The following is a 14,175-nucleotide window of genomic DNA, read 5'->3' as shown; positions in this document are numbered from 1 at the left end:
TCTTTAAGGGGTCGCTGGAGGATCAAATCATTGCAGCGAACCCACTGCTGGAGGCTTATGGTAATGCCAAGACTGTGAGGAATGACAACTCATCCCGCTTTGTAAGTTTTGGTTCATGAATATCCTGCAGTCTTAAAATTGTGTCTGCTTTTAAGACCGTCCACTGCCCTCAGTACTATAGAATAAAGTGCAATATCAAAACAAAGAAGCATGTCTTTTTTGTTTGTATAATAACAAATAATGTTTTGCCCGTTACCAAATTTTACCACTTAACTGTTTCCCTTTACTTTCTGTGTGTCGCAAACGAATAGTCAGTAGGATTTAAACATTTACTACCCAATATTAGGCATGTGTACTAGCAGAACAAGTCACAAAAATGCCAACACTGATAACTGCTTTCTTCTGTAGGGTAAATTCATCAGAATCCATTTTGGAACAACTGGAAAGTTGGCTTCAGCTGATATTGAAACATGTAAGCCTCCAGCCTATCATTATACTTAGAGCATTTGATGAAAAGTCAAACTGTTAACCAGCTCATCACCTGTTTTATAGATCTGCTGGAGAAGTCTCGAGTGACGTTCCAGCTGTCTGCTGAGAGAAGCTACCACATCTTCTATCAGCTCACAACTGGCCACAAACCTGAGCTGATAGGTGAGACATTTAGCTCTTTGGTATATCATTTTAAAGAATAAATGCATCCTTCACCTGAGTCTGTATAACAAAATACAATGAATATATCTTTCAGAGGGTCTCCTCATCACCACCAACCCCTACGACTTCCCCATGATCAGTCACGGTGAAATCACTGTCAAGAGTATCAATGATGTTGAAGAATTCATCGCCACGGATGTAAGTACACATGCTGCAAAATTCAAAAGATAAAAAGTTAGACTTTTAAGATTAAATACCGCATATACCGTAAGGGTTCCTCAGATGTCATTATGATCTCTTAATGGAACAGCTGTGAACCATAAAACCTTTGTAATGAGGATCCTTTACTGAAGGCAAGGCAGCTTTATCTATAAAGCACATTTCAACACAGACATTGGTTTAAGGTGCTATTCAAAGAAGCTAAAACAACACAATCAAAAAAAAACAATTCAATTTATGTTAAAAAAAACACAATTTATAAGTGCAAAGTCAAAAAAAAGATAAGAGTTCAAAAAAAAAGAGCATTAATAAATAACGAGTCAAAATTGTATTAACGAAACAATGATAATAAAGCCTTGGGTTTTAAAAACATTTTGTTTAAAGTGCTTAGGAAGAATAAGGTTTTTGGTTTCGATTAAAGAAACTGAAACGTTGGAAAGAGGGACAACCATATTGTAAATAACCAAGAAAAACATGTCACAGTACATCAGTGTTTTTCACGTTCTGTTCTGTAGACTGCCATCGACATCCTGGGCTTCAGTTCTGAGGAGAAGATAAGCATTTACAAGCTGACTGGAGCTGTGATGCATCACGGAAATATGAAGTTCAAGCAGAAGCAGCGTGAAGAGCAGGCTGAGCCCGACGGCACCGAGGGTACATGCTGGAGCTAAATATCTTAATATCCTTCTTGTGCAACCAATTAGTCATAACATACTGCGGTGTTTTTTAACACTGCATACATTTAATCAGAGCTCTCCTGTGATACTGTGAATAAGTTTTTTTTTTACATCATTCTTTCACAATTGAGGATGATGTCCTGATAGCTGGAGGGAGCTCAGAGTAGATCTGCTGCTGCTTTGAATTGACAGGAGACAGTTGAAGTGGTTTGTGTATCTGATAAGATGCCTTCAACGTGCTTCCCAAGGAATGTATTCTGGGCACAGCAACTGGGCGGAGAGCCAGACAAAGAGGATGCTGGAGGTTTTGACTGAGGAGAATGATAATACCCTGGCTACTTTACACTAAGCCAGTTGTCACAGTGACTTGGGTTTAAATGAGCAGCACAGGATGAATAAATAGTATTTGCTTCAGATCTTCATATCCTCACCATTGCCTTTTTAATTTAGTTGCATCATTGCGTGAAGTGTAAAGTTTGTGTTTTGTGTTTTCATCAGAGGCTGATAAAATCGCCTACCTCATGGGCCTGAACTCTGCTGATATGCTCAAGGCTTTATGTTACCCAAGAGTCAAGGTCGGCAATGAAATGGTGGTAAAAGGTCAAACCGTGCCACAGGTAATTTAAATTAAAGTATTCATGAAGATAAATGAATACATTAATATTTAAACAAAAACAAAAAAAAAAACACTTGTGCTTTATAACCAGAACCCCAATTATTTTTTGCTTTTAGGTGCATAACGCCGTCATGGCTCTCTCCAAGTCTGTCTATGAGAAAATGTTCTTGTGGATGGTGGTCAGAATCAATGAGATGCTGGATACCAAACAGCCCAGAAGCTATTTCATTGGTGTCTTGGACATTGCAGGTTTTGAAATCTTTGATGTAAGTAAAGGACACATTGCAATCGTGGAATTTCACAGCATGAACCAGCACAATCAAAGTTTGACACTGTATCTTCTTTCCCATCTTAAGTTCAACAGCTTGGAGCAGCTGTGTATCAACTTCACCAATGAAAAACTGCAACAGTTTTTCAACCACCACATGTTCGTCCTGGAGCAAGAGGAGTACAAGAAAGAGGGAATTGAATGGGAGTTCATTGATTTTGGTATGGACTTGGCTGCCTGTATTGAGCTGATTGAGAAGGTGAGCAGCATGCTGTATGTTCAGAAACACAGAAAAATACCCAAAATCTCGAAAGATTTTAATTTAAATAATCTTTTCATCGTTAACAGCCAATGGGCATTTTCTCCATCCTTGAAGAGGAGTGTATGTTCCCCAAGGCAACAGACATGACCTTCAAGAACAAACTGTATGACCAGCATATTGGAAAAAGCGCTCCCTTCCAGAAGCCCAAACCCACTAAAGGCAAAGCTGAGGCCCACTTCTCCCTGGTGCACTATGCCGGCACTGTTGACTACAATGTCGTTGGCTGGCTGGATAAGAACAAAGACCCCCTGAACGACTCAGTCGTTCAGCTTTACCAGAAGTCTTCAACCAAACTGTTGGCTCACCTCTTCATATCACATGCTTCAGCAGACGGTAGATTTTTTAAATATTTAAATCACACAACATGTAGAGCGGAATCAAATGTACTGTATTGTAGTGATACAACAATTTAAAATACTTTTTAAAGTTTATTTGGCAATGTCAATACCATCATACTTGAAAATGTTTTTTATGCCAAAATGGGTATGCAAAATGTAAATAAAACTTATAATGCTTTTCACAGAGGGCAAAGGTGGAAAGAAGGGTGCCAAGAAGAAGGGCGGCTCGTTCCAGACAGTATCAGCTCTCTTCAGGGTACTTTTTGTTTTTATTAAGACATTTTATGGTCACTTTATGGACAATTTTATGAATGACTGTCCAGGGAATTCACAATAGGGGATCCTAACTAAGCTTTATGCAAGACGCCTGCATGTAATTCACAAGTAACAATTTAATATCATAGATTTAATAGCAGACCAGGTTTGTTACCTGAATGCACATTGCTGCGGATCTACTGTGTTGATTTGGGAAACCTTCAACATGGGTGGTTTGAGTTCAGTCTCCTGAGCCAATTGTCTGTAATATATTTATTGGTGGCAAAAAAAAAAAATAAATATATTTTTCAATTTAACAATTCAGACAAACCAGAAAACATCTCCCCTTTCAATTACTACAAACTGAAACTTCTATTTCTATTATTTTTTGCTGCTATCTGAATTTTTTAAGGATATAGACTGGTGTTGTCATGATGGTGTCCAGATTTTTTGGAGAGAATATAAATTCTAAATGTTTTGTCCATCAACAGGAAAACTTGGGCAAGCTGATGACCAATTTAAGGAGCACTCACCCTCACTTTGTGCGCTGTTTGATTCCCAACGAGTCAAAAACACCAGGTAGGTCCCAAAAAAAGACTTGACTTGATGTAGCTGTTTTCTTATTTGAACTCCTGACAGCGTCAAATAAATCAGGTCTGGATATTCTCTGTAGTTTTCCTTTCACACATGTAGTACACAACAGAAGATTGTCTGTGCCAGAAGCGTTCTCGCCCACTCGAAATACTAGACAAAATTTAAGAATATAAATATATAGATTTTTATTATAATTGAAATACTAATTATTAAAAAAATATTTCTCCCTCTTATCTCTCTTTAAAAAAAGATAAATCCCATTTTCACCTTTTCCTAATTTCTTGCAACTTGTGGTTAGTCTCTTGCTCAGCGCTGTCTGTTTTCAAAAGAAATCAAACCAATTTATTTCAGGTTTTAAAGGCTTAAATGGATGTGGAAGATGTCACAATGCAGCACAAGAAAACTTGATGTCATTCCAGGTTTCAAAGGGTTTATAGCCGATCCAGCTGATTCGGACATTTTTGTTCTCACATGGAGCTCCTCGGATTGATGTCTAGATAATTTCAGGTTTGCAGTGCATGTGTGCAGGGGGCTTATGACTGACAGAAGTCTGATCTCCCTCATCCGAAACAACAATTCGGATGAGAGAGATCTTCGTAACTGGCTCTCATCTATTTACTGTGTGGTTTGTTTGTCATTCCCATAGTTTCTCTGTCAAAGAACGCAGATGTGTGCAAATTACACGCCTCTGCAGCCCCACTGACCTGTGAAAGGCCCTCATGTCCATCACAGTGAGTGTCCTTGTTACTCTTTAAGGTCTCATGGAGAACTTCCTGGTCATCCACCAGCTGAGGTGTAACGGTGTGCTAGAAGGTATCAGGATCTGCAGGAAAGGTTTCCCCAGCAGAATCCTCTACGGTGACTTCAAGCAGAGGTACAGTAGCTATTTCTGTACCCTTAGTCCACTTTTGTTGATTCTGTGCTGCTGTTGATCTGATTCAATTAAATCCTTTCAGATACAAAATATTGAATGCGAGTGTCATCCCCGAGGGACAGTTCATCGACAACAAGAAGGCCTCAGAGAAACTGCTGGAATCCATTAACGTGGACAAAACGCAGTACAAATATGGTCATACCAAGGTAAAGAGCACACTCCCTTATAACCATGAGATAATAATGTCACTGTGAAGCTTGAAACGAAAACACAAAAAAGAAACACTTTGGTTACTTCAGTGTTATTAAATTTGTCATCAGGTATTCTTCAAGGCTGGAATTCTGGGAATGCTGGAGGAGATGAGGGATGAGAAACTGGTGGAGCTGGTCACAATGACTCAGGCTCTCTGCAGAGCTTTCCTGATGAGACGAGAATTTGTCAAAATGATGGAGAGAAGGTGGGCTCAGTATTTTGCAAGCTGCAAGTATTCTTACTGCAGAGAAAATTCTATCAACAAATATTTGCGACAAGATGATTTAGCGTTTTATACTATTTTATTTATAACTTTTTTTCATAACAATATGCATCAGTGCACGTTTGGTTTACTATAAATCTCGCACTGGTACATTACAGGATATATCAATGTGTTTTTCCTCTCATTTTACTTAATGAAGCTCTCATGACTTTTAAAGTAAATGTGTCAAATTAATTACTGGTCCACTGAAAACATAGCAAGTATTGATAGAGATGTTTGTTCAAACCCTGGGCACTACCGTAAAAGATTCATGATGACGGAGGTACACTTTGTAAACTCTTTTCAGTTCAAGATACTGTTTGTAGTCTACATTATGTTGTGCAGGTTACATGTTTAAGCAGCATATTTTTAAAATCCAGTGACTAAAATTGTGAATGCAGTTACTGGACTTGCTGTTTCAGAGTCTGAGCGAGTGTATTGGGATATGTTGGGTTGGTTTTAAGTGTTTGCTTCAAGTTATGATTAAATCCAGTTCAGTATATGTCTGACATACTAATGAGATCCAGGGAGACGCAGGAGTCAGCTACTCAAGTTTTGCAGACTATGGGAATGAATTAATAATACACTTTTTGGTCTTACTTTCTTTATTTCATCATGATACTCCAAAATAAATCAAGCAAAAGAAACAATAGACAAGATAGAATAAATACTTTTCGCATGCATTGAATCCCATTTTGTGTCCTCCGGTGCCATAGCAAGTGAAAGCCACTTGGTAGACTATGGAGGGCAAGTACTTCCCTAATTATTTCTCTTTAATTCTGTGAAATCATCTCGGTACAATCTGGATATGAGATGCATTTGAGTGCAAAGTGTACAGGTGGTTAAGGAGTGGTTGGTGTATCAGAGACAGTTGGATACTGAACCTTGAGTCAACCTTAGCCATATTTATATGAAGCTGTGTGACATCAGAAACTAAACCAAATGTATGTGTTGTAGGCTGTGATAGATAGATAGATGTTACGGCAGTTCATTCACAGTTCACCACACATAACATAAAAGAACATCTTAAAAATAAATAATAAATACTGAAATATACTAACTTCTCAAGAAATATCCAATAAGAAATACGATGAAGTGTGAAAAATTTAAGTGTGCAAAAGTGCAGTAGCAAAAAAAGCAGGTAGCATTCTGCACCGTTCTTTCCTGCATCATTGTGGGATCAACCTGTAACAGTATCATGTCTCCACAATGCTAAACTGTTTAGATTTAATTTTTACTCATAAAAAGGGATGTAAGGGCTGCAAAAGAAAAGGAAACAGTTTCACCTTACTGTCCTATTGTCTTACGTGTGTTTGTGTGTGTGTGTTTGTGTGTGTATGTGTTTACTAAAAAAAACTGGAGAAAAAGAAACCCTTTCTATTTTTTTGTGTCTTGTATCATCAGGGAGGCAATTTACTCCATCCAGTACAACATCCGCTCATTCATGAATGTCAAAACCTGGCCATGGATGAAGCTGTACTTTAAGATTAAGCCCCTGCTGAAGAGTGCAGAGGCTGAAAAGGAGATGGCACAAATGAAAGAGGACTTTGAAAAGATGAAAGAGGAGCTAGCAAAGACTCAGGCTAAGAAGAAAGAACTGGAGGAGAAGATGGTTTCTCTGCTGCAGGAGAAGAATGACCTGCAGCTACAAATTCAGGCTGTATGTTAAAAAGAAAAATTACTTTTACAGACATCCTGGCTTTTCATTTTAAATAAATATAATTTTGTTGCTATGTCACATAACATCTAGGAAGCTGAAAACCTCAGCGATGCAGAGGAAAGGTGTGAGGGGCTCATTAAAGCCAAAATCCAACTTGAGGCCAAAGTCAAAGAGACGTCTGAGAGACTGGAGGATGAGGAAGAAGTGAATGCTGAGCTGACTGCTAAAAAGAGGAAGCTGGAGGACGAGTGCTCCGAGTTGAAGAAAGACATTGATGACTTGGAGCTCACCCTGGCCAAAGTGGAAAAGGAGAAGCATGCCACTGAGAACAAAGTTTGTGGCACTTATGTTTCACTTAATCAACTGTGACAACTTATTAAGAATACACTGTGATTAAATCTGAAATAATTGTATTCATATGAACTGTTAAGGTTAAAAACTTGGTTGAGGAAATGACTTCTCAAGATGAGACCATTGCCAAGTTGACCAAAGAGAAGAAAGCCCTCCAAGAGGCCCAACAGCAGGTCCTGGATGATCTGCAGGCAGAGGAAGACAAAGTCAATTCTCTGACGAAGGCTAAAGCCAAGCTGGAGCAGCAAGTGGACGACGTAAGAGGCTGCATATTTGTTTCAAAACAAGTGCATAATAGTTTCTTCTTGTATTTCCACTGGTACTCATTACACTTTATTTCAATGCACTAGCTTGAGGGTTCCTTGGAGCAAGAGAGGAAGCTCCGTATGGACCTTGAGCGAGCTAAAAGAAAGCTGGAAGGAGATCTTAAACTGGCCCATGAATCCATAATGGATCTGGAGAACGACAAGCAGCAGTCTGATGAGAAAATAAAGAAGTATGTATTAATGAGAACTCACTTTATAACTACCAAAATTCCCCCAAATAACAGTGTGTATCTAACATTTTTCTATATTTTTGGTAACAAAGGAGAGACTTCGAGATAAGTCAGCTTCTTGGCAGAATAGAAGATGAACAGGCAGTTGGTATTCAACTTCATAAGAAAATCAAAGAACTGCAGGTAATGTGTCGATATGTGTAATGGCTTTTGGTTCAATTGACACTTCTACGTGTCCTGTTTAATTGTTAATTAACATGCTTAAACATGAGTATGTACTTATTTTTGCATCATAGGCTCGTATTGAGGAGCTGGAGGAGGAAATTGAGGCTGAGCGAGCTGCTCGGGCAAAGGTGGAGAAGCAGAGGGCTGACCTCTCCAGGGAACTTGAGGAGATCAGCGAGAGGCTGGAAGAAGCTGGCGGGGCGACGTCTGTTCAGATCGAAATGATCAAGAAGCGCGAGGCCGAGTTTCAGAAGCTGCGTCGTGATCTCGAAGAGTCCACCCTGCAGCACGAGGCCATCGCCGCAGCTCTCCGCAAGAAGCAGGCTGACAGTGTGGCAGAGCTGGGAGAACAGATCGATAACCTCCAGAGAGTCAAACAGAAGCTGGAGAAAGAGAAGAGCGAATACAAGATGGAGATTGATGACCTCTCGAGCAACATGGAGGGTATCTCGAGATCGAAGGTAAAATTTACAAATTTACAGAAACCTTTTTTAAAGAATAATAACCACCACAATTCATCTTTTATCATCATCAGAAACTTGACGATTATAATGGACTTAACATTGTGTTGGTTTGTGTCCGCAGGCTAACCTGGAGAAAATGTGTCGTACTCTTGAGGATCAGCTAAGTGAACTGAAGACCAAGAATGAAGAACATGTGCGTCAGTTAAATGAAATTAATGTCCAAAGATCAAGACTGATGACTGAAAATGGTGAGTATAACATCTGGGATGAGAGTAATAAAACAATCAAAACCTGCATTGTTTCTGAAAACATAACAAAATAAGATATCAGAAATCTTAAAAAAAAAAAAATTAAAAAAAAAAACATTAAATAACTTTTCTATATTTCAATTATTCCAATCAGGGGAATTTGGTCGTCAGTTGGAGGAGAAGGAGTCTCTTGTTTCACAGCTTACGAGGGGAAAAATGGCTTATATTCACCAAATTGAGGAGCTCAAAAAGCACCTTGAGGAAGAAGTTAAGGTACTGCTTTTATTTAATATAGCGACAAATGATCGAATGTTATTAGTGAGAAGAAAAAAGTTGATTGCTTCAACAATATATTTTTTCATTATTAGGCCAAGAACGCCCTGGCTCATGCTGTCCAGTCAGCTCGTCATGACTGCGACCTGCTCAGAGAGCAGTATGAGGAGGAGCAGGAGGCCAAATCTGAGCTGCAGCGCGCAATGTCCAAGGCCAACAGCGAGGTGGCTCAGTGGAGAGCTAAATATGAGACGGATGCTATTCAACGCACTGAGGAGCTGGAGGAGGCCAAGTAATGAACAGTCCTGAAATTAAACAGTTTCCACATGCACTGATTCTGTAACTCAACGTAACATGTTTTACAGGAAAAAGCTCGCCCAGCGTCTTCAGGATGCAGAAGAATCCATCGAGGCTGTGAATGCAAAATGTGCCTCTCTGGAGAAGACCAAACAGAGACTGCAGGGTGAAGTGGAGGACATGATGATTGATGTGGAGAGAGCTAATGCTCTGGCTGCTAACCTCGACAAGAAACAGAGAAACTTTGACAAGGTCAGGTTTTTATTTGTTTCTTGTATGCTTAAATGAAGACTGTAGAATTGTGATTACTGAAATACATGAATCTCTATTATGTTTTCAGGTGCTTGCAGAGTGGAAGCAGAAGTATGAAGAGAGCCAGGCAGAGCTGGAGGGAGCTCTAAAAGAATCTCGTTCTCTGAGCACTGAGATGTTCAAGCTGAAAAATTCATATGAAGAAGCTTTGGACCACCTGGAGACCCTGAAGAGAGAGAACAAAAATCTGCAACGTAAGACAAGAAATCCTGCATGTGATTGTTGACATTAATATATATATTCTTTAAAAAATATGTGACACATGCAAGACTGATGAAAAATAAAACTTACATTGCACTCCAAATATTCAAGTTTGGGCTACAGTGGGCTTATCTTACTAGAGAAAATGAGATGGACAGTTGATGCAATACCACAATTACAACACTATACATTGTTGACATGTTTTTTTCTCAACAGAGGAAGTCACTGATTTGACTGAAAGTATTGCTGAGTCAGGAAAGACAATTCATGAACTGGAGAAGGGAAAAAAGGCCGCAGAGAACGAGAAAGCAGAGGTCCAGACTGCCCTAGAGGAGGCAGAGGTATTATATGAAGTTATTTACAAAACAAATCCAAACAAGGACCCAATTAACCTGATAACTTTATTCTTTATCCAAAAAACTGCAACCTCCAGTATATTTAGTATATCTTTCATCTGAATTCTTCATCTCACATGTCATTTTGTAGGCTACACTGGAGCATGAAGAATCAAAGATTATTCGTATCCAGCTCGAGCTCACCCAAGTAAAGGGTGAAATTGACAGAAAACTTGCGGAGAAGGACGAGGAGATTGAGCAGATCAAGAGGAACAGCCAGAGAGTGATTGAGTCCATGCAGACCACTTTGGATGCTGAGGTCAGGAGCAGGAATGAGGCCCTGAGAATCAAGAAGAAGATGGAGGGAGACCTTAATGAGATGGAGATTCAGCTGAGCCACGCCAACCGCCAGGCAGCTGAGGCCCAGAAACAGCTGAGAAACGTGCAGGGACAGCTCAAGGTCAGGCATAAATATGCAACATATAGAATAAACACAGCTGTATGGTTTCAAAAAATGTAAATTTGTAAATGTCATTTGTTTTATCTTGACTTCAGGATGCCCAGCTGCACCTTGATGAAGCTCTTCGAGTTCAAGCGGACATGAAGGAGCAGGTTGCCATTGTAGAGCGCAGGAACAACCTGATGGTGGCTGAGATCGAGGAGCTGAGAGCTGCTCTGGAGCAGACGGAGAGAAGCCGCAAAGTGGCTGAACAGGAGCTGACTGATGCCAGCGAGCGTGTGGTGCTGCTGCACTCTCAGGTGTTATTAAAACTGTAGAATGTATACATCTGTATAAAATTAGAACTGCATTTTATAAGTACTTTCAAACACAATTTCCTCAATGTAAAAAAAACTTCACCATTTATTTTTTCCTCTAGAACACAAATCTCATCAACACTAAGAGGAAGTTGGAGGCTGACCTTGTCCAGATCCAAGGTGAAGTGGAAGATGCCGTCCAGGAAGCAAGAAATGCTGAAGAAAAAGCCAAGAAGGCCATCACTGATGTAAGCCCAGTTTAAGTATTTTACTGTGTGCTTATTAATTTCTTTAAAGTTTCCCTCCAGGCACATTTTAAAGTATGTATACTGCTGTGATTAATGTTTTTGTCAAAAATGGTTTTCCCACATGAAAAGTAAGAAGTAAAAGCTCTTAAACGGAGCTGAAAGCAGATCTATTCTTTCTGTCTCTGAGAAATCTTGATCTGGCCTTGCACCTTGCTGCTGCTTGCATAAGGTTTCACTTTCCGCAATCCAGTGCTGACACAGCGCCACTCGCACTAGTTTGACCGGTGAAAAAGCACTCACATCAAAATGGCCAGCATTAGCATCAGAGAAAATCAGCAGAGATTGTGAATATCTTTGAGCCTCAGTGACGACCTGAGATTAGATGAGGATGTTGGACACCTAAAACAGCGACTAGTGGAAGTATGAGAATAATGTAGTTCGCAAGTAACTCGTACCTTACTAGTTTGTCCTGGGTACACTTGAATCTCAGATTTTAGGAAAGTGCAGACATTGTCCCTGTTAGTAGAGGAATGTGAAAACAAACTTTGCACAGATACAAGTCAGTATAGTCATAGTCAGACATCTAAGGGACATAAACAGAAGAAAAACACACTTTTGGGGAGGAGGTTGTCTTGAAATATATATTATCATATACTCTCGCAATGGTAAGTTCATCTTTGTTATATAATGGTAATAGCAGATGGGAGGAGGTCTTGCTTCAAGTAAACTGATTGTTGTTGTAATTTTTGCCCAGTAAAGCAATCATAACTGTTTTTCAAAGTGGAGATGTTTTATAGTAAATAATTTTGTTCATTCAAACTTAGGCTGAGATATTTGCTGGCTTACTGTACAGGTCAGAAATCATGGTTAGATTAAAAAAAAGAGTATTCTTGTCAACAACCTTTAAATTTGTAACTTCTGTTTCACTAAACTGTAACAATCATTTAACTCTAACTAATTTGGGGGAATTATTTATATTATTAAAAAAGACTGGGACAAAAAATGGTACTGGACATTATAATTCAATTAAAACTTAAAATACATATACTGTATATACATATAGTTATGTTGGTATAATGAACATTATCCTGTAGTAATGTACAAATCTACCCTTATTTCTCTGAGTTATTCTGCTGACTGATCTTTCACCTCATGTTTAGGCTGCCATGATGGCAGAGGAGCTGAAGAAGGAGCAGGACACCAGCGCTCATTTGGAGAGGATGAAGAAGAACCTGGAGGTGACGGTGAAGGACCTGCAGAACCGCCTTGATGAGGCTGAGAATCTGGCCCTGAAGGGTGGCAAGAAGCAGCTCCAGAAACTGGAGGCTAGGGTCAGTTCGCTTTTAAGTAAAATTATTTTTCAATTTTGTTTTGGCTCATTGTTCTTTGATTTGAAATTAAGTTAAATTGCTGGTTTTCAGCTTTGATTTGAAGGTCTTAACAATCCCCCTGCAAGGAACTATTTTCTGTTTGTCTCATTTTGCTCAGAAAAGATATGTTCAACATTTTCAGTCCTGTCACCATTAAATCTGCTCTTCTTACTGTTCAGGTCCGGGAGCTTGAGGCTGAGGTCGATGCCGAGCAGAGACGCGGCGCTGAAGCTGTGAAAGGCGTCCGCAAATATGAACGCAGAGTGAAGGAACTGACCTACCAGGTACAGCGAACCAAAACATAAATCTTACATTGTATGATATGTTTCTGAAGCTTTTTAAATTTGTGCAGCTTAAGATCAACTGGATGTAGAATTTGTTTCAAACCCCTAGAGGGCACCATCATTTGTGTGAAGCTCCAGCTGACATACTGAAGTAATATAGAGAAGACCGCAGCTAAAAATAAACATTGTACTCTGGCAGCTATAAACACATGCAGTTATGTGCCTGTATTAGTGTGACCACATGTGTGATATTCAAAGATTTTCACAGATTTTCACTTTGAAAAACTAGAAAGAGGAGGAACTCTCAGTTCTTACTAACAGCTTGACTGACAGCTCTGATGGATCCTCTAAAGACTTGATAATATCTACATTTCTCTGCTGTTGTGAATGAATTCATACAGTATTTTCAGTGTTTATTGCCTGTTTGATACAATACACTATACATTACTGTCCCCGTAGGGAAATAGTCTGGGATTCAAATGTTGCACACATGACACATAATGTTTGGTTGCTCTCATCAGTATTTCTGAAGTGGCTTTACTGTGGATGATGCACAGTATGAAGGAGTGTACCGTGTTTTTTGGAGTGTTTTTAAAGGTACTTCTAAAACATGTTGGAATGGACACGTTTGCTTCAGTGTTGTTGTCAAACAGATTATGTATACTGCCTCTAGACTGAGGAGGACAGGAAGAATATCGCCCGTCTTCAGGATCTGGTGGACAAGCTGCAGCTGAAAGTGAAATCCTACAAGAGGCAGTCTGAGGAGGCTGTGAGTGTGAAATATTCAACACATGCAAATCAAATAGGTGTCACACCAGTAACACCTTTTCTGACACCAGAGAAGTGACAGCACGAAGCAGCTTGATTTAATGTCTGCATGGTTTTCATCTCATACAACTGGTGGGATCGTTCAGGGCGTCACATCTTTAACTTTGTGCCCTCCAGGAGGAGCAGGCCAACACTCACCTGTCCAGGTACCGCAGGGTGCAGCATGAGATGGAGGAAGCTCAGGAACGTGCTGACATCGCCGAGTCTCAGGTCAACAAGCTGAGAGCCAAAAGCCGTGACTTTGTCAGGGTATGTTCATTTTAATTTCCTATCATTCAGTGGTACACTAGTGATATTTATACAAGGATTTTTTGTATCTTTACATCTTGACAACTTCTGTCTGTCTCTTTTCTATTGAAAGGGAAAGGACGCCGAAGAATGAGTATCAGTCTTGACAAGTGGGTGAAAAACACAGACTCAGTGCAAAAAATCATACAATATGATCTTTTTGTCTGATGTGTTGAATGTGTAAGAGGAAATAAATCTGCAAGCAATTGAA

The 14,175-nt window shown here is 39.6% G+C and overlaps 1 protein-coding gene across 1 annotated transcript in view; it reads left to right on the top strand.

The window, feature by feature from the left end:
* The window catches only part of LOC121958721 (myosin heavy chain, fast skeletal muscle-like), a 27,033-nt gene extending 12,858 nt beyond the window's left edge, over positions 1-14,175 (top strand). The window contains exons 12-45 of the mRNA XM_088090435.1: positions 9-101; positions 409-472; positions 553-651; positions 746-849; positions 1,386-1,524; positions 2,046-2,164; positions 2,280-2,429; positions 2,520-2,690; positions 2,780-3,086; positions 3,277-3,347; positions 3,838-3,925; positions 4,697-4,814; positions 4,897-5,020; positions 5,135-5,271; positions 6,733-6,988; positions 7,079-7,321; positions 7,420-7,596; positions 7,690-7,835; positions 7,928-8,018; positions 8,132-8,521; positions 8,646-8,772; positions 8,927-9,045; positions 9,141-9,337; positions 9,411-9,594; positions 9,683-9,848; positions 10,072-10,196; positions 10,342-10,650; positions 10,746-10,949; positions 11,069-11,194; positions 12,355-12,525; positions 12,744-12,848; positions 13,522-13,617; positions 13,794-13,925; positions 14,038-14,175. Of these exons, the coding sequence (XP_087946561.1) occupies positions 9-101; positions 409-472; positions 553-651; positions 746-849; positions 1,386-1,524; positions 2,046-2,164; positions 2,280-2,429; positions 2,520-2,690; positions 2,780-3,086; positions 3,277-3,347; positions 3,838-3,925; positions 4,697-4,814; positions 4,897-5,020; positions 5,135-5,271; positions 6,733-6,988; positions 7,079-7,321; positions 7,420-7,596; positions 7,690-7,835; positions 7,928-8,018; positions 8,132-8,521; positions 8,646-8,772; positions 8,927-9,045; positions 9,141-9,337; positions 9,411-9,594; positions 9,683-9,848; positions 10,072-10,196; positions 10,342-10,650; positions 10,746-10,949; positions 11,069-11,194; positions 12,355-12,525; positions 12,744-12,848; positions 13,522-13,617; positions 13,794-13,925; positions 14,038-14,058 (5,169 nt within the window). The 3' untranslated portion in view covers positions 14,059-14,175. The remainder of the gene's footprint in view (positions 1-8; positions 102-408; positions 473-552; positions 652-745; positions 850-1,385; positions 1,525-2,045; positions 2,165-2,279; positions 2,430-2,519; positions 2,691-2,779; positions 3,087-3,276; positions 3,348-3,837; positions 3,926-4,696; positions 4,815-4,896; positions 5,021-5,134; positions 5,272-6,732; positions 6,989-7,078; positions 7,322-7,419; positions 7,597-7,689; positions 7,836-7,927; positions 8,019-8,131; positions 8,522-8,645; positions 8,773-8,926; positions 9,046-9,140; positions 9,338-9,410; positions 9,595-9,682; positions 9,849-10,071; positions 10,197-10,341; positions 10,651-10,745; positions 10,950-11,068; positions 11,195-12,354; positions 12,526-12,743; positions 12,849-13,521; positions 13,618-13,793; positions 13,926-14,037) is intronic.

The sequence above is a fragment of the Plectropomus leopardus genome, chromosome 2 (assembly GCF_026936395.1).
Source record: "Plectropomus leopardus strain MGB_pleo_1.0 chromosome 2, ASM2693639v1, whole genome shotgun sequence".
NCBI classification, from domain to species: domain Eukaryota; kingdom Metazoa; phylum Chordata; class Actinopteri; order Perciformes; family Serranidae; genus Plectropomus; species Plectropomus leopardus.
This window is presented reverse-complemented; position numbering and strand designations above follow the sequence as displayed.